Source organism: Oncorhynchus masou, chromosome 20 (genome assembly GCF_036934945.1).
Source record: "Oncorhynchus masou masou isolate Uvic2021 chromosome 20, UVic_Omas_1.1, whole genome shotgun sequence".
In the NCBI taxonomy this organism is placed as follows: domain Eukaryota; kingdom Metazoa; phylum Chordata; class Actinopteri; order Salmoniformes; family Salmonidae; genus Oncorhynchus; species Oncorhynchus masou.
Genome location: NC_088231.1, coordinates 18,155,948 through 18,176,034, shown reverse-complemented (window position 1 = coordinate 18,176,034; position 20,087 = coordinate 18,155,948). Strand labels below are relative to the sequence as shown.

The following is a 20,087-nucleotide window of genomic DNA, read 5'->3' as shown; positions in this document are numbered from 1 at the left end:
TATATACAGTGCCTTGCGAAAGTATTCGGCCCCCTTGAACTTTGCGACCTTTTGCCACATTTCAGGCTTCAAACATAAAGATATAAAACTGTATTTTTTGTGAAGAATCAACAACAAGTGGGACACAATCATGAAGTGGAACGACATTTATTGGATATTTCAAACTTTTTAGCAAATCAAAAACTGAAAAATTGGGCGTGCAAAATTATTCAGCCCCTTTACTTTCAGTGCAGCAAACTCTCTCCAGAAGTTCAGTGAGGATCTCTGAATGATCCAATGTTGACCTAAATGACTCATGATGATAAATACAATCCACCTGTGTGTAATCAAGTCTCCGTATAAATGCACCTGCACTATGATAGTCTCAGAGGTCCTTTAAAAGCGCGAGAGCATCATGAAGAACAAAGGAACACACCAGGCAGGTCCGAGATACTGTTGTGAAGAAGTTTTAAAGCTGGATTTGGGTACAAAAAGATTTCCCAAGCTTTAAACATCCCAAAGAACACTGTGCAGCGATAATATTGAAATGGAAGGAGTATCAGACCACTGCAAATCTACCAAGACACTGGCCGTCCCTCTAAACTTTCAGCTCATACAAGGAGAAGACTGATCAGAGATGCAGCCAAGAGGCCCATGATCACTCTGGATGAACTGCAGAGATCTACAGCTGAGGTGGGAGACTCTGTCCATGGGACAACAATCAGTCGTATATGCACAAATCTGGCCTTTATGGAAGAGTGGCAAGAAGAAAGCCATTTCTTAAAGATATCCATAAAAAGTGTTGTTTAAAAGTTTGCCACAAGCCACCTGGGAGACACACCAAACATGTGGAAGAAGGTGCTCTGGTCAGATGAAACCAAAATGGAACTTTTGGCAACAATGCAAAGACGTTATGTTTGGCGTAAAGCAACACAGCTCATCAACCACAACACACCATCCCCACTGTCAAACATGGTGGTGGCAGCATCATGGTTTGGGCCTGCTTTTTCTTCAACAGGGACAGGGAAGATGGTTAAAATTGATAAGGAAGATGGATGGAGCCAAATACAGGACCATTCTGGAAGAAAACCTGATGGAGTCTGCAAAAGACCTGAGACTGGGACGGAGATTTGTCTTCCAACAAGACAATGATCCAAAACATAAAGCAAAATCTACAATGGAATGGTTCAAAAATAAACATATCCAGGTGTTAGAATGGCCAAGTCAAAGTCCAGACCTGAATCCAATCGAGAATCTGTGGAAAGAACTGAAAACGGCTGTTCACAAATGCTCTCCATCCAACCTCACTGAGCTCCAGCTGTTTTGCAAGGAGGAATGGGAAAAAAATTCAGTCTCTCGATGTGCAAAACTGATAGAGACATACAGTTGTAATCGCAGCAAAAGGTGGCGCTACAAAGTATTAACTTAAGGGGGCTGAATAATTTTGCACGCCCAATTTTTCAGATTTTGATTTGTTAAAAAAGTTTGAAATATCCAATAAATGTCATTCCACTTCATGATTGTGTCCCACTTGTTGTTGAGTCTTCACAAAAAATACAGTTTTATATCTTTATGTTTGAAGCCTGAAATGTGGCAAAAGGTCGCAAAGTTCAAGGGGGCCGAATACTTTCGCAAGGCACTGTATAAGCCTATGGTCAGTTGGAAATAAATTCATAATTCTAATAAGAAAAGAGAGACATTTCAGATGGACATGTCAGTGGTTTAATTTGATGCGTGACATAAAACATCCGTATTTTATATATTTTTCATGTCTTGAGTATTTCGACACTGTCCGTCATCAGAAAGCAATCATGTTGTTTTACAACCCAGTACGGGGAATGGAGGGAACACTCAACTATATATTTGGCTGTAGTACTACTGTCAGGAGAGCACACTATTTCTGTTCATTGATTTATGTATTGATGGCAACTTACACACTAGTTGACCTACTCTGTTACACTCTGCATCACATACGGATGAATGATTTTGTGGATGTGTTGATAAAGTCCACTATATTTCAGAAGACATTGATATAGTTTGCTTAACAAATTGATGATCAAGACAGTTGACTATACTGTATCACTAACTATTGATAATACATCACATTATAACTAGTCCTTATATATAACCCATATTATGTACAAATGTCAAACATTTCAGCTTGTATTTTAAGTGTAATGACTAATGATTGAAAAAGCCCTCTGAAGCAATAATGTTTGATGATAGCTAAGGTTTCACACCTCACCAGTCTATACTGGGCGCAGATTAGATTACAGTTTGTCCTAGCCACTGTGCTTCTACATCTGCATTGTTTGCTCTTTGGGGTTTTAGGCTGGGTATCTGTAAGCACTATGTGACAACTGCTGGTATAAAAAGGGCTTTATAAAATACAATTTATTGAGGACTTGCTTATGCCCTCGGGACAGTGGTAGAATGGTCATATGGTGACAACAGTTTATAATGCTGCAACCGCATCCAAACAGAAAACTCATTATCATTCACTGTTTATGACATCTGAATAGTAATTCACAAAGACATTTACCATTATAGTAAAAAGCATATGGATACATAATACAGAGTTACCTTAATTTTGGATGAATGTAAAAAATGTAGTAAGCAATTGTGTGTAGCATATTTTGCACAATGCATCAGAGAAATCAGTGATCATGAAAAATCCCTCTTTTGTTTCCTCCTCCAGTCCCATAGATGTCACTCACACAGTCAGCCAAGGGAGGAAATGTGTATTTACCGTTGTCGTTGACTGGTTTCTTCTTCATGAGTTTTGGCTGTGCACTCCATGGCGGTGTCCTCCATGGTGTCATTGTAGTGAGGTTGAATATCAAGAAAATAAGAACTAGCCCTTCTTAATCATGACTGGTTACACAGCAGACGAAAAGCTCCGCGTAGAGCAGATTTCAAACCTCAGGAGGAAATGGCTGAAGGACCAAGAGCTCAGTCCCAGAGAGCCCGTGCTGCCAAAGACAGCCCCCTGGCCGGTGGCAAAATTCTGGGCTGGCTTTCTGGAACCGAAGACCCTGTGGAGGCTTTACGTGAGTTCATCATTTTGGCCATTTCATTGTACTATATCAACGAACAACGCTGTGTGAATTGGATTAGACTGACGAACTAGCTAGTATTTGTGATAGCTACGTGCTATGTTTTTGTTTTGAGACGTCGGTGTTACTGTTTACTAGCTAGCCTAGCCAGTTGCATGGGTCGTCACTAGTTACCATAGCCACATTGACTAGTATTCTCATGCTTGGTGTGATGCCAGTCACCTGTGCCACTGCCAACCTGAACGTAACATAGCTACTGGCATGTTGCTAACTAGTAGTTGTACCGGAAAAGTGCATCAACTGTTGTCAGTAAGAAATCAACAACACCTGTTAACGTTTGTGACACACGTCCCCTTTGTGTTGCTCTCTTTCCAGACCTACAAAGTCTACACTGGTGGCGTGTTCGCCTTGACCCGGTTGCTGATTCCTGCCTGGGTTGTGCATTATTATGTGAAGTATCATGTTGCTGTAAGTTCAATCAATTCAACACCAACAATTGTATTGTCTTTTCGTTCATGTAGTAATGTTGTTGTTAGGAAAACCTGTTCCTGGAGTGTAAGAGGATTTTGGCCCAACCAGACACCACCTGGATTCTTCCAACCACCTCACAGGCCTAATTGGTTCGATTTAAAACACCAGGCCTCCCAGCTCTAAATCAGACATGAAATGCCAGGCTGTGTCACTCAAAAATCAGCATTGCTAATGCTTTCCCTTGACCTACTGCCTAGACAGACAGGTCTTGATTTAAGGCTGAGACCTAATGGCCAAGAAGACTGATAATGTGTTTGACCTTGGATGTTCAAAGTTAATTGTGCTCCGATTTATGAAATGTTATTATACAGTAGTGGATTGCAGTTTTTAGCCCTGTGTTGTTGGTGTTCATTCACTATACCTGCTCTATTGAAAGTTGTATCATGCATGTGTCATAGAAGAGTCTTCAATTCAATCTAAAACATTGACCTGTCCTGCTTGTGTGTTTGTCACAGAAAAAGCCCTATGGCATCGTGGAGCTGAAGCCCAGACTGTTCCCTGTAAGTACATCTCATTTGTAGTTATAGGAACACGATTAAGCATTGTCCTGGATGAAAAATGACATACAATGAAGAATCTCCATTGTCAGTGCTTTTTAGTCCAGACTACGATTGATCTGTGTCTGAACTGGCTCTTAGTCTTACAGTGGATTCACTGCCCACTGGGCAAAAACAGGTTGAAACATACATTGTTTCCATGACATTTCAACCAAAAAATGCAAATGTCAACATGGAAAACTAATTGGTTTTGCAAAAGTCATTAACGCAAGGTCATTTTGTATTTTTTTCACCCAACTTTTAACCTAAATGACTGGGTGACATTTTTGGTTGATTTCACATTAAATTCATATTAGTTGACAACTCAACCAAATGTAAATCAAATGTAGATGTTGAACTGCCATCTGTACCCAGTGAGTGGGCAGAAGGGTTGGGTTAAATACGGACGACACATTTCAGTTGAACAACTGACAAGGTATCCCCCTTTCCTTTTGTATTGATGATTGGACAAGATGGCGCCGACAGAGGGTCACCTCACTTCTAGTCCTTAGGAAACTTTGCCGTGTTTTGTTTTCTATGTATTATTTCTTACATTGTTACCCCAGAAAATCTTAAGTGTTATTACATACAGCCGGGAAGAACTACTGGATATCAGACTTAGATGTGTGTGTATTAGGTTTTGTTGTGGAATTGTTCGATTTCTTGTTAGATATTGCTGCATTGTCGGAACTAGAAGCACAAGCATTTCGCTACATTTGCAGTAACATCTGCTAACCATGTGTATATGTGACCAATAAAATGTGATTTATTGCTTATAGATTTATTAACAGATGCATGTGACACAATGGTGCACTTTGGCAGTTAACAGTAAAGAACTGAATTGCAGTGTAGCTTATATATAAACTACACTGTGATTGTGGCCTACTATGGTAACACAAAATAATGTATTTCAGCAGATGCTTTTATCCAAAGCAACTTACAGTCATGCGTGCATACATTATACATATGGGCAATCCTGGGAATTGAACCCACTACCCTGGTGTTACAATAGTCATGCTCTACAATAGTCATGCTCTACAATAGTCATGCTCTACAATAGTCATGCTCTACAATAGTCATGCTCTACCAACCGAGCTACAACGGACCACAAAAGCCCTGGATTCCCAGACAGCTTTCCTAGACCTTGTAATGAAAGAGTAGGGACATATAGCAACTGACTCTTTCATTATCTGTTAATTTTCCCTGTCTGTGTTCAGGGTGACACCATCTTGGAGACGGGAGAGGTTGTTCCAGACCTCCCAGAGAGCCATGGTCACCACTGAAGAAGACATAGTTGAAAGAATTACACAATGTCTTTTTGTCCCTGCCCTGTTGTAAAAACTTTATGTATATGTCATTAAATAATATTTACAATACGAATACATGTCAGAGAAGTATATTTGGACAAGAATGTGGGGGAAAGAGTGCTGCATTTATTTGAGTAATTCAGATCCAGTGTTTCAATCAAAATGTATTAGTCACGTGTCGAATACAACGGGTACAGTGAAATTCTTACTTACGAGCCTTTAACCAACAATGCAGTTAAAAAGAAATACAGATAAGAATAAGAAATAAAAGTAACAAGTAATTAAAGAGCAGCAGTAAAATAACAATAGCGAGACTATATACAGGGGGGTACCGATACAGAGTCAATGTGTGGGGGCACTGGTTAGTTGAGGTAATATGTACATGTAGGTAGAGTTATTAAAGTGACTATGCATAGATGATAACAACAGAGTAGCAGTGGTGTAAAAAAGGGGGGGGGGGTATCCATTTGATTAGGTGTTCAGGAATGTTATGGCTTAGGGGTAGAAGCTGTTTAGAAGCTTCTTGGACCTAGACTTGGCGCTCCGGTACTGCTTGCTGTGCGGTAGCAGAGAGAACGGTCTATGACTAGGGTGGCTGGAGTCTGACAATTTTTAGGGCCTTCCTGGAATAGTCCTGGATGGCAGAGAGCTTGGCCTCAGTGATGTATTGGGCCGTTCGAACTACCCTCTGTTTAAACGTTTAAAATAAGAGCTTTGCAAACGATTTGACACAAGTAACCAATAGTGTAACCAAACTCATAATCATATTTGATGTTTGTATATTATGGATGGCTATGGTTTATTAGTACACTACTGTCGTCTATGTCCAGATTAGGGTGCTTTCCAGCAAATTCATCCTCTGTGTTAAACGTTACTGTCAATAGGTGGCGCACGAGACCATAAAAAAGTACTTCACTCCAAAGCGGAAGGTCAACACCCTCCAGTATACCATCATCCTTTGCGTTTTTTTAAATGTAGCATTACATCACGGTATGAAACAGGAGGCCAACTCCAAAGAGTGTGGTAAACAACTAAATTAATTTACTTCTCTTTAGTACATATGGAAATAGTGAAATATGAAAAGATAATATGAGAGGTCTTGAGTGTTGTCGCCGACAGGATTCTTAGACATTTGCCTCGGATCCCCGGCTTTTTTTTTGGTAAGCAAAGGGACGAAAGATGGCTAACTGAAAGCTATTTTGCTAATTTACCCAAGCTGTCATTTATCACAATTCAGATTCACAAACATGTCATGAATACATCATTTCTTGTCAGGATTATCGGTCAGAGATTAGGGCCAAAGTCAACCATTATGAGTGTTCACTGTCCAACCCTAGATGAGTCAGAACAGCTGACGTAGCTGCTAAAGTTATCTATCGAGCTAGCTAACGTTAACCTTACCAAGTAAAAGACACGTTCAAGTAATATAACATTACATGGGAAGTTATTGGGCTTTATTATCATTTTACAACTGTGGTGAGCTAATTGTAAGATTCTGTTGAAATTGGTTGACAGTCATTTTGCCATCTATGGTCAATGTGGCTAAATGGCTCTGACAGTCAGCTGTGACCCCTGAACAATCTTTATTAATATAGTGTTTTGATTATGTAACACATTGGATAATGACAAAATGTTTAGATGCTCCTCTTGCAAAATTATTCCCTGTTTGCAGGTTGAATTAATACCTTTGAAATTATATGTAAGGGTGTGTAGATGAAAGAGTTGTCTCTGCATCTGCCAATGGGCCTAGCTAGTGACAGTATATTACAGACAATTAAGTTTGAACAAAGTCAGTGCTGTGTTGTGTCCCTTCTTTATTGAAAACACTGTTTAACATGAGGCAATATTTTCTTCTCTAGACTATCACCATGGCAGCAGCAAAGATGACCTTACGGCTACGCAAGAAGAGTGCCCTGGACAAGTCCTCTGAGGTTTTGTCTGCTGAGGCGTCTCCAGACTCTAAGTGCCCCATCTGTCTGGACCGATTCAACAACATGGCCTACCTCGATCTCTGCTTGCACAAGTTCTGCTTCCGCTGCATCCACGAGTGGTCCAAGAACAAAGCCGAGTGCCCGCTATGCAAGCAGCCATTCAACTCTATCTATCACAGTATACAATCAGAGAAGGACTTCAAGAAGTATGACCTGCGGCCCACAGAGAACGGTTCCTTTGGGAGTTTCGCAGGGGAACGGTTCCGCTACCGCACAACGCTGACGGGGGCGCGTCGGCAGGACCAGAGAAGAACATCCCCTCCCCCCGACAACGGGGTCATGTTCGAGGCCCTAACGGGGGCTTCCCCCCCTCCTCGACAGGACCGAGGCCTCCGCCGCATGATGGCGCGCCTGGCGGCCAGGAGGCGGGCAGAAAGCGAGGGCCGGACCGTGCGCAGCCTCCGTGAGCAGGAGATGATCAAGTTCAGACGGGCGCTCTACCGGCGAGGGGTGCGAGTGCGGAGCGTGCGAGACGGTGGCCGTTCCCGGGACATCTCGGCGGAGTTCTTTCAGAAGAACCCGGCCTGCCTGCACCGCCTGTTGCCCTGGCTGAAGAGAGAGCTGGTGGTGCTGTACGGCGCTCACGGCTCCCTGGTCAACATCGTGCAGCACATTATCATGTCCCGCATCACCCGCTATGACATGGAGGACCGGGCCATCCACGAGGAGCTGCAGCCCTTCCTCCAGGCTCGCACCGATCACTTCCTGCATGAGTTTGTCAACTTCGCCCGAGCACCCTTCAACATGGAGGCCTACGACCAGCATGCCGTCTACGACTGCCCTGCGCCGTCCTCGGACGAGGGCAGCAGCTCCAACTCCTCGGTGATTGCCATCTCCGAGGATGAGGAGGAAGGCGATTCTGTGGAGCTGGACCCCATGTCCGGGGGCGCCCTGAGCCAGTCAGCATGGGACGACGAGACACCCGGACCTTCGTACTCCACAACAGAACCCACCAGGGCCCTGCTGCTATCCATCAGAGACTCGGACTCAGAGAGCAGTGTGGGGGAGGAGTGCGGAGCAGTGTTACAGCCAAAGGCCCCTCGCCTGACTGTGGACTCTGCTTGGGTGAAAACCGACAAGGACGGACAGGCGTGTACCTCCTCTGGCGATGAGGATTGCATCATCGTGGGCTTTGTAAAACCCCTTGCTGAAAGGACTCCGGAGCTGGTCAAGCTGTCCTCTGACTCAGAGGAGTCTGTTCTGGAGGAGATCAAAGATGAAGTGCCCAGGCTGCTTCAACACATCCGCTTCACCAGCCTTAGCCCCGCCTCCTCTCAAGGCCAATGTCCTGGGAAGGCAGAGGGGGGTGGAAAGGAAGCAAGATGTATCGTGCTCCAAGGAGAGATGTAACACCTCACCCTCAATTAGATGTGAGACATCATCCAGTAAGTCAGCAAGCAAAAACAGAGGACAAACTGAGAAAGACGGCAGGAGATGTCACAGTCGAGATAGATCTAGAGAGAGGCCACGGTCGAGAAGCAGAGACCGGGGGGAGGAGGTCCAGGAGCGCCGACCGCAGCCGCTCGACCAAGAGCCCGGCTATCTCCATCAACAGCGACAGCACTCTGTCCAGAGGCAGGAGGCAGTCACGCTCCCAAAGCCGCGACCGTTCCCACACTAAATGGGAGAAGACGCGGGACAATAAAGATAGCAGCCGATCAGGCCGCAGCCACGACTCATCGTCGCACTCCTATCACTGGCACTACTACAGCCGGGAGAGTGAGAGGGACAGCAGTGCCACGCTCTACACAGAGAGGAGGTCCTACTACTCCAGCTCACACAGGAACATCGATTGCAGGTCCCCGAGCCAGAGTCCTGATTCCCACCGGCGGGATAAGAGGCGCTCCAGAAGTCGTTCCAGCACCTGTTCGCCGTCCGGCGCTCACAGGAAGTCTCGTCACGAGAAGCCCAGCGGGAAGAGAAAGTACAAATCGAGACACCTGGAGGAACCTGCCCCCAAAGACCAGTCCTCCAAAGCCCTCGACGAGCCTCCCTCCTCCACCACCTCGTCCTATGTGAAAGACAAGAAGAAGAGCAAAGAGAAGCGTCACAGGAAGTCCAAGGAGAAGTCTGGGGGAAGAGGAGCAGGAGCCTCAGCGTGGAGATCATCTTTGAGGGCAGCTCCTCGGAGCAAACCAGGAAGCACCAGAAGAAGAAGAAGAAGCACAAGAAGAAGGGCAAGAGGCACAGGAGCAAAGAGCGCACAGGGTCCAGGAAACACTCGCCCACTGTCATTACCATAGACAGCGACAGTGACCAACATACTGCCGCAGGCGCTAACGATGCTAACCACACCTGCCCGGTAAGCAGCAGCACAAGCAACAGCGTGCTAGCGCCTAGCACAACCACCACCACAGGCAACCCTGCAGACTCTGGCCTGCTGGAGTCCATGTTACAAGACTGGGAACAGCAGATTCCACCTGTGGGTCTGGACAGTGGAGTGCTGGAGGCCAAGCCTCCTATAAATGTTGCTGCTGCTTCTGACACACCCACACATAGTGAGGGGTTCTGTCCCAATCTGCCTCTGCGGATGAGGCGAACTCTCATAGCCCTTCAAATGACAACACAAGTCATTTATTGGAAGAATCATAATGCTGGCCTCGGTGGGTAGGAAGACATTTAATTTACCTTTAAAAGATAGTTTTACACCTCACTATGTAGGATATTTTATATGTACTGTTCTGCCAAAGGGTGCTCTTTCATTTGGGATGTGCCACTTTGCTGTATGAGGTAAAAAAAAGGGGGTCAAAGATTGGGTTTTATTTGTCTTATTTACAGTGACTGTCTGTAAGGCCTACATTTAAAAAGTATTTGTATAAAATTACTTCAGCTAATTTCTTATCAGTCATTCATTTCTATGCATCAATCTCAGGGATAACATGGGCAATAAAGCTGATGTACCTTGTACCGTTGTGTTGAAACCAAACACCTTGTCTACCTGCTGTTCTTGTAATCTGATGGAAAACTGCTCTTAATACTAGCCAATAAATCAATATGGGAATGGGAAAGACTGTTGTTGTAACTGTGGAGTTGTAAATAGTAATAAATGTTTCTAAACTGAAATCAACAGCTGATATGACCTGAATAAGTCAGCATTGGCCAGTGGCTTGTCGTTGGAGGCCACATATGTAATGGTTACTGCCTGAGTGGGAATCCTTTCATGTGGATGGCATGGGGGTTCTAGAACCTTACAGATGCTACTACGATTAAGATGCTAACACGTTACTGAAGCTGATTCTAGTGTGATAAAGGAACATCAACTTGCCAGTGGTGCAATAACAAAATTATTGAAAGTAAGAAGTATCATAATGTCCCCATTAGATTAGGCTTCTTATCTGAGTGGGCACGGTTGCTTTTCTTTTGAGATTTGATAAAATGATGCTAAGCTGTTGGGACAAGACAACAGTGGCGATTTTAGCATGTACATCTTGGTGGGGCAAACTCAAAAATGTGTTTTTAGATGCATGCCAGCAAAGACACAACACTAAACAATACGTGAATTGCCCTATAACGGTGACAAGTGTTGCCCACAAACTGTTAATGCCTACATAAAGCTGTCCCAACAGCAGAGCTTTCTTTCCAGCACAATGGAGTGAATCCTTTGGGATTGTCTGGCAGCGAAACAGAGAATTGCTTGGCGAGTTCATGTTCCCATGGGATATCGGTTACTGCTAAGGAGTACTGTCTGCATTGATAGCTGTGCTTGCTGTGGACCATGTGAGGAAAACCTGCACAGAACTGCCATACTTCGCTGAGGGAATATCTATAAGTAGTGAGTAACCACAACGGTGGGGTGCTTTTTTGTTGTTGTTGTTGCTCCAACGCGCCCCTTAAGTAAGCTTGAAATAATTTGGACATGGGTTGTGCATGAATCATTGGGGTTTATTTTTATTATTTTGATGTGGTGCTTTGAAAATGTAATAATACACATCTTAAACCTTATGTATGTTGTCTTGGTGGAGTCATTTACTGTTTCAATTTAATTGAATGCATGGCTTTGACACGGCCTGGGTGTCAATGCAAACCTATAATCATTCCATCTGAAGTTAATACCCTAGTTGTCATCACCCTAGATAGTTTACAATAGGGATTCTTATTGGAGATGTCCTTCTCACCTAACATCCGAGATATTCTATGTAAAGTAATATCGTGAGAGTCAAATTCGAACCCGGTGAGAGGGTTACATTTGTTTTTGCTAAAAATGTGGTTCTCACCTTCCTTGAATGACGGGTTGCCACTGCAAGACTAGACCAGGAAACGAAACCTAAATAGGTAAGATTGGCCTGCAGTCGGGAATTGAAACCTAAGCGCTAGGTTTCCTAAGCATACGGAGTATTCCTGCATTTGTCAGCAGCAGCAGGTAAGAACGGTCTCATCTGTTATTTGACACACATGAACTTATTGCTGGACACTTGGCTATCAAACAACCCCTGTTTACTTACTAAATAAGTCTTTACATGATCGTGTTATAATGCTAGTGTAATAATTCAGCATATTTTGAAATATTATTCAGCCATAACAATTTAGTGTAACAGTTTCAGCCTTAGGAATGTTTAATTATGTTAACTTACAAATTGTAATTGCAATGTATGTACTTACATTACAGCTAATTTCATCAGAGGTGTATTTAACAGCAGTTTGGTTACTATGGATGTTAACCCTGATTCCCCCTACTACATCAACTTGCTTGACAGCAAGACTCATCCTGAAGATCACAGAGAATATGTGATGTTTCATGGCTGCTCAAAAGAGAGCGCAGAGTTGATTAAGAGGGACGGCTTCAAACCATCAAGTGCAGATAGAATGCTTGGTGCTGGTGTTTATGTTAGTCGGGACATCCGAAAAGCCTGTAAATACCCTCCTGATGTTCCTGACTCTGAGAAAAGAGTACTAAAAGTCAGAGTGGATGTCGGCAGGGTTAAGGTCATAGACAGGCAGAACCACCCCATGCAGAAGACATGGCACACTGTGCATGGCTTTGACACTGCCTGGGTTCCTCCTAATGTTGGCATGGTACTGTGTAACCAGGAGGAGGACTGTGTCTATGACCCAAAGAGAATCAAAGTCATCGAGGTCATGAAGGTTACTGAAGATAACTTGTAAGTATGAAAAAGACTGCACTCTTTTCAAGAAACCTAAAGGGATAATCAACCCCAAACCATGAATTATTGTGATTGACAGTGTTAAACTGATAAATAACACTAATATGTGAAAAAAAAAATTTTTGTTAGTCACTTGCTCTGAGACCTTGAAGTAGTAGTTTCCCGCGGCTTTTGTGGAGCGATGGGTAACGATGCTTCGTGGGTGACTGTTGTTGATGTGTGCAGAAGGTCCCTGGTTCGCGCCCGGGTATGGGCGAGGGGACGGTCTAAAATTATACTGTTACATTGATGCTGTTGACCCGGATCACTGGTTGCTGCGGAAAAGGAGGATATCAATATCAGCGTGTAATGTAGATAGCTGTAAAAATCGCCTAAACAAACTGCACTGTTAATTTAGGAGTCTCTCACCCAGTTCAATTTGCAGTTCATTTCTGTCCAGAGCAGTGCAGAGTACGTTGCTATGGCAACAACAGCTCTTTCCCACGTTTCCCACAGACACACACAGAAGAAACTTGAGTTAAATAATTTGGTACACTTTGTAGATTGAGCACATCTAAGTGACTTATATACTTTGTCATGAGGATGTAGACTAGTATGCCATATTATCTATAGGCTAATTTGGTGATCTGGAGTGCAGGTAATTGTTTTAAAAGCGTTATGAAATATTATAGTGTCTATCTGCAGTGAGGAGAACCATATGATGCGTTCCTACACGACTTCCTGATTTCACAGAAGGACCACTTAGAATTATTTTTTTAACCCACTGATAAAACATAGGCTTTCACCAAATTGACATGAGTTTCATAATTTTTATTCCTGTGGGTGGATTATCCCTTTAAAGATAAAATATCTTAGAATTTGACATAATGTACATAGGCCTACTGAATCTAATATACTTTATATAAAATGGTCTCCCTGTCTTATAGATCTCAGTATGATCATCTACAGAGTGGAGTCTCCCCTGAGGACAGCCACATCTATGTGATGTATCATGGAACATCGAAACAGATTGCTGTGGATATACAGAGAAATGGATTCAAACCTTCCAAAGATGGCATGCTTGGTGCCGGTGTCTACCTCAGTCGAGACATCCGAAAAGTCATTAGATACCCCCTCAACACCCAATTGATGACCATTCCTGACTCTGATAGGATGGTTCTGAAAGTAAAGGTGGATGTTGGCAGAGTTAAGGTGATAAAAAGGCAGAGACACCCAATGCAGAAGACCTGGCACACTGAGCATGGCTTTGACACTGCCTGGGTTCCTCCTAATGTTGGCATGGTGCCGAGCAACCAAGAGGAGGACTGTGTCTACGACCCAAAGAGAATCAAAGTGTTGGCAATGCTGAAAGTGCCCAACTTAAAGAAGTAAGTGATATTGAGCCACATTCACCTATAAAAACTAGACAAAAGTAGTACTATGCTTGCAGACATATAAAGCAATCATTAATAATTTTCCAAGAAAGGCTTGAAAGAGCTATTGATACCAGCACATACGCTATGCTTGCCTCTCTTTATGCAGGTTTTGAATGAGACATTTTGTATTGAATTCTCTTTCCCCAGTGTAAACCCTTGGTTGAACAATCCACTGCAAAACTGATGGTGTTCTGCATTCAGAGGGAGCATCAACTCATGATCATCAGAAGAGGATGGTGTCGGGTTCACCTAGGGGTCATGATTGGGGCTGTACCAAATGATTGATGTATTACAATAATTGATTATGCTAATGTTGTATTAATAGAAGGGGAGGGGTTATAAGACCCCTCCCTCTTTACATGTATAGGGTCCTAGACTACAGATTAACAATATATTTACACATTGAGATTTTAATGCTCTCTCTCTCTCTTATTTATTTATATATATATATTTATAAAGAGACCCCTCTGAGACAGAACTCTGCAGGGGAGTGTAGGAGATAAGACTACACAGACATTCCACTATAAATCAACTTGGACATATTTACTGCGAAGCTTTTAGATAACACACTAAAAGCATTGTTTATATAGCTTTGTAGGCATGGTTTTGGTCTCATGAGTAAAAGGTAATGACGTAGGCAGTGACATCACTAAAGGCTGGACTTCGGGTTTGATAAAGTAACATGGGACCTTTTTGTTTGATGCGGAACTTACTCGGAAACCTGCGCTCTATGTTCCTGATTGTCAACTTCTGTCTGTAATTGCATTAATAAAGGTTTTTGAATTATTTTAATTTAAAGATATTGTCATAATGCTAATTTCACCAATGATTGACAAGGAACAAGGAACAAGGAAACGAACCCTAACATTTGGCGAGCTTGCCAGAAGTGAGTGTCACCCGGTTGGTGGAGATTCCACACCATGGTGCCAGAGCTCATAGGAAGAAGATGCTATATTTCACAATGGGCCTAATGATGATTTGACATGGCAATCTATATGCAATCAATCATATGACCTTATCATATCAAATATTTTTGAAATACAATCAATCATATTTCCTTTATGTCAATAATACATGTTTATCAATGATCATATGTTGTTTAAAAAATATATATCTTCCTATAATAAATCTATAACAATTAAGTTATTTGGTAAATATGTTCTTAACTCTTTTTTTAACTGCACTGTTGGTTAAGGGCTTGGTAAGCTGCTCTGACAGCTGATACTTAAAGTTAGTGAGGGAGATATGAGTCTCCAGCTTCAGTGATTTTTGCAATTCGTTCCAGTCATTAGCAGCAGAGAACTGGAAGGAAAGGTGGCCGAAGGAGGAGTTGGCTTTGGGGGTGACCAGTGAAATACACAGAAGTGGGAAGTTCACATACACTTAGGTTGGAGTCATTAAAACTATTTTTTTTAACCACTCCACAAATTTCTTGTTAACAAACTATAGTTTTGGCAAGTCGGTAAGCACATCTACTTTGTGCATGACACAAGTAATTTTTCTAACAATTGTTTACAGAGAGATTATTTCACTTATAATTCACTGTATCACAATTCCAGTGGGTCAGAAGTTTACATACACTAAGTTGGCCGTGCCTTTAAACAGCTTTGAAAATTCCAGAAAAGGATGTCATGGCTTTAGAAGCTTCTGATAGGCTAATTGCCATCATTTGAGTCAATTGGATGTGTACCTGTGAATATATTTCAAGACCTACCTTCAAACTCAGTGCCTCTTTGCTTGACATCATGGGAAAATCAAAAGAAATCAGCCAAGACCTCAGGAAAAAAGATTGTTGATCTCCACAAGTCTGGATCATCCTTGGGAGCAATTTCCAAACGCCTGAAAGTACCATGTTCATCTGTACAAACAATAGGTACGCAAGTATAAACACCATGGGACCCCGCAGCCTCCATACCGCTCAGGAAGGAGCAAGGAGGCCTACAAACCTGACTCAGTTACACCAGCTCAGTCAGGAGGAATGGGCCAAAATTCACCCAACTTATTGTGGGAAGCTTGTGGAAGGCCACCTGACACGTTTGAACCAAGTTAAACAATTTAAAGGCAATGCTACCAAATACTAATTGAGTGAATGTAAACTTCTGACGCACTGGGAATGTGATGAAAGCTGAAATAAATGATTCTCTACTATTATTCTGACATTTCACATTCTCAAAATAAAGTGGTGATCATAACGGACCTAAAACTGAATTTTTACTAGGATTAAATGTCAGGAATTGTGAAAAGCTGAGTTTAAATGTATTTGGCTAAGGTGTATGTAAACTTCCGACTTCAACTGTATGTAGTGTATATGGAAATGAACAGGATCCCCATTTATTTTACCACATCCAAAATTGTGAACTTGTGACTTCACACATACATCATAAAGCATGATACAGATTCATACAATGTAGTATATTATCACACTAATGCTGGTGGGAGTCATATCATGTATTATATACCTGCTGGAGCGTGTGCTACGGGTGGGTGCTGCTATGGTGACCAGTGAGCTGAGATAAGGCGGGGCTTTACCTAGAAAAGACTTATAGATGACTTGGAGCCAGTGGGTTTGGCGACGAATATGAAGCGAGGGCCAGCCAACGAGAGCATACAGGTCGCAGTGGTGGGTAGTATATGGGGCTTTGGTGACAAAACGGATTGCACTGTGATAGGCTGCATCTAATTTGCTGAGTAGAGTGTTGGAGGCTATTTTGTAAATGACATCGCCAAAGTCAAGGATCGGTAGGATAGTCAGTTTTACGAGGCTATGTTTGACAGCATTAGATAAGGAAGCTTTGTTGCGAAATAGGAAGCCGATTCTAGATTTCATTTTGGATTGGAGATGCTTACTGTGAGTCTGGAAGGATTGTTTACAGTCTATCTATCCAGACACCTACAGTTGAAGTCGGAAGTTTACATACACCTTAGCCAAATAAATTTAAAAATCAGTTTTTCACAATTCCTGACATGATGCTGCCACCCCCGTGCTTCACGGTTGGGATGGTGTTCTTCGGCTTGCAAGCCTCCCCCTTTTTCCTCCAAACATAACGATGGTCATTATGGCCAAACAGTTCTATTTTTGTTTCATCAGACCAGAGGACATTTCTCCAAAAAGTACAACCTTTGTCCCCATGTGCAGTTGCGAACCGTAGTCTGGCTTTTTTATGACGGTTTTGGAGATGTGGCTTCTTCCTTGGTGAGTGGCCTTTCAGGTTATGTTGATATAGAACTTGTTTTACTGTGGATATAGATACTTTTGTACCGGTTTCCTCCAGCATCTTCAGAAGGTCCTTTGCTCTTGTTCTGGGATTGACTTGCACTTTTCACACTAAAGTATGTTGATCTCTAGGAGACAGAACGCGTCTTCTTCCTGAGTGGTATGAATTTACGCAGCAGGTTAGTATCATTAAAGTAGAAGTTTAGGAAACTGAGGTTAAGGTTAGGAAAATGGTTAGTGTTTTGAGGAGGTGAGGAGAGAGACTTTGAGTATGCTTTTCGCATGGTTTGTTCAAGACATTTGAGAACTCTGAAAAAAACGAGCTCAGACTGGGATGTCAGTGATCTTCGGGTGGAGAAGTCGGAGAGCTAAAACGCTGCAGTCATTTCTAGATGTGATACAGTTTGTCAATTTGACTTAAAAAAATAAGAATTGGGGTGCATTTTGCAAACCCCAACCCTAACACTTTTCCTAACCTGTTACGTTAATTATCCTAACCTGCTGCTTAAGTTCTCCTAAACCTGCTATGATAAGGGAATTTTGACAAAAGCTGTATCCCTTCTAGACAAAAATCGGTTGATGGCCGAATTTCCGACTTCTAATTCCAAGTTCCAAATATGTAGCGAGGGCCAGCCGACTAGAGCATACAGGTCGCAGTGGTGGGTGGTATAAGGTGCTTTGGTAACAAAACAGAATGCACTGTGATAAACTGCATCCAGTTTGCTGAGTAGAGTATTGGAAGCTATTTTGTAGATGACATCGCCGAAGTCGAGGATCGGTAGGATAGTCAGTTTTACTAGGGTAAGTTTGGCGGCGTGAGTGAAGGAGGCTTTGTTGCGGAATAGAAAGCCAACTCTAGATTTGATTTTAGATTGGAGATGTTTGATATCAGTCTGGAAGGAGAGTTTACAGTCTAGCCAGACACCTAGGTACTTATAGATGTCCACATATTCTAGGTCAGAACCATCTAGGGTGGTGATGCTAGTCGGGCGTGCGGGTGCAGGCAGCGAACGGTTGAAAAGCATGCATTTGGTTTTACTAGCATGTAAGAGCAGTTGGAGGCCACGGAAGGAGTGTTGTATGGCATTGAAGCTCGTTTGGAGGTTAGATAGCACAGTGTCCAAGGACGGGCCGGAAGTATACAGAATGGTGTCGTCTGCGTAGAGGTGGATCAGGGAATCGCCCGCAGCAAGAGCAACATCATTGATATATACAGAGAAAAGAGTCGGCCCGAGAATTGAACCCTGTGGCACCCCCATAGAGACTGCCAGAGGACCGGACAGCATGCCCTCCGATTTGACACACTGAACTCTGTCTGCAAAGTTGTTGGTGAACCAGACAAGGCAGTCATTAGAAATACCGAGGCTACTGAGTCTGCCGATAAGAATATGGTGATTGACAGAGTCAAAAGCCTTGGCCAGGTCGAAGAAGACGGCTGCACAGTACTGTCTTTTATCAATGGCGGTTATGATATCGTTTAGTACCTTGAGCGTGGCTGAGGTGCACCCGTGACCGGCTCGGAAACCAGATTGCACAGTGGAGAAGGTATGGTGGGATTCAAGATGGTCAGTGACCTGTTTGTTGACTTGGCTTTCGAAGACCTTAGATAGGCAGGGCAGGATGGATATAGGTCTGTAACAGTTTGGGTCCAGGGTGTCTCCCCCTTTGAAGAGGGGGATGACTGCGGCAGCTTTCCAATCCTTGGGGATCTCAGACGATATGAAAGAGAGGTTGAACAGGCTGGTAATAGGGGTTGCGACAATGGCGGCGGATAGTTTCAGAAATAGAGGGTCCAGATTGTCAAGCCCAGCTGATTTGTACGGGTCCAGGTTTTGCAGCTCTTTTAGAACATCTGTTATCTGGATTTGGGTAAAGGAGAACCTGGAGAGGCTTGGGCGAGTAGCTGTGGGGGGGGGGGGGGGGGGCTGTTGGCCGAGGTTGGAGTAGCCTGGAGGAAGGCATGGCCAGCCGTTGAGAAATGCTTGTTGAAGTTTTCGATAATCATGGATTTATCAGTGGTGACCATGTTACCTAGCCTCAGTGCAGTGGGCAGCTGGGAGGAGGTGCTCTTGTTCTCCATGGACTTTACAGTGTCCCAGAACTTTTTGGAGTTAGAGCTACAGGATGCAAATTTCTGCCTGAAGAAGCTGGCCGTTGCTTTCCTGACTGACTGCGTGTATTGGTTCCTGACTTCCCTGAACAGTTGCATATCGCGGGGACTATTCAATGCTATTGCAGTCTGCCACAGGATGTTTTTGGGCTGGTCGAGGGCAGTCAGGTCTGGAGTGAACCAAGGGCTATATCTGTTCTTAGTTCTGCATTTTTTGAACGGAGCATGCTTATCTAAAATGGTGAGGAAGTTACTTTTAAGGGATGACCAGGCATCCTCAACCGACGGGATGAGGTCAATATCCTTCCAGGATACCCTGGCCAGGTCGATTAGAAAGGCCTGCTCGCAGAAGTGTTTTAGGGAGCGTTTGACAGTGATGAGGGGTGGTTGTTTGACTGCGGATCTGTAGCAGATACAGGCAATGAGGCAGTGATCGCTGAGATCCTGGTTGAAGACAGCGGAGGTGTATTTGGAGGGCCAGTTGGTCAGGATGACGTCTATGAGGGTGCCCTTGTTTACAGATTTAGGGTTGTACCTGGTGGGTTCCTTGATGATTTGTGTGAGATTGAGGGCATCTAGCTTAGATTGTAGGACTGCCGGGGTGTTAAGCACATCCCAGTTTAGGTCACCTAACAGAACAAACTCTGAAGCTAGATGGGGGGCGATCAATTCACAAATGATGTCCAGGGCACAGCTGGGAGCTGAGGGGGGTCGGTAGCAGGCGGCAACAGTGAGAGACTTATTTCTGAAGACAGTAATTTTTAAAATTAGTAGTTCGAACTGTTTGGGTATGGACCTGGAAAGTATGACATTACTTTGCAGGCTACCTCTGCAGTAGACTGCAAC

The 20,087-nt window shown here is 43.4% G+C and overlaps 2 protein-coding genes and 1 pseudogene across 2 annotated transcripts; all 3 read left to right on the top strand.

Moving 5' to 3' along the window:
* The first annotated feature begins 2,756 nt into the window (after positions 1 to 2,756).
* LOC135507094 (NADH dehydrogenase [ubiquinone] 1 beta subcomplex subunit 6-like) lies at positions 2,757 to 5,482 on the top strand. Its single transcript, XM_064926641.1, has 4 exons — positions 2,757 to 3,029; positions 3,411 to 3,503; positions 4,022 to 4,066; positions 5,320 to 5,482. Exons 1-4 carry the CDS (start codon positions 2,850 to 2,852, stop codon positions 5,383 to 5,385), a joined length of 384 nt encoding a protein of 127 aa, XP_064782713.1. The 5' UTR covers positions 2,757 to 2,849; the 3' UTR covers positions 5,386 to 5,482.
* A 900-nt stretch (positions 5,483 to 6,382) lies between these two features.
* On the top strand, positions 6,383 to 11,342 carry LOC135507086 (E3 ubiquitin-protein ligase Topors-like; annotated as a pseudogene).
* Positions 11,343 to 11,608: 266 nt separating this feature from the next.
* Positions 11,609 to 14,715, top strand: LOC135507091 (uncharacterized). Its single transcript, XM_064926636.1, has 4 exons — positions 11,609 to 11,760; positions 12,007 to 12,499; positions 13,429 to 13,869; positions 14,065 to 14,715. The coding sequence occupies exons 2-4, from the start codon at positions 12,048 to 12,050 to the stop codon at positions 14,099 to 14,101; spliced, it is 930 nt and encodes a 309-aa protein (XP_064782708.1). The 5' UTR covers positions 11,609 to 11,760; positions 12,007 to 12,047; the 3' UTR covers positions 14,102 to 14,715.
* The last annotated feature ends 5,372 nt before the right edge of the window (positions 14,716 to 20,087 follow it).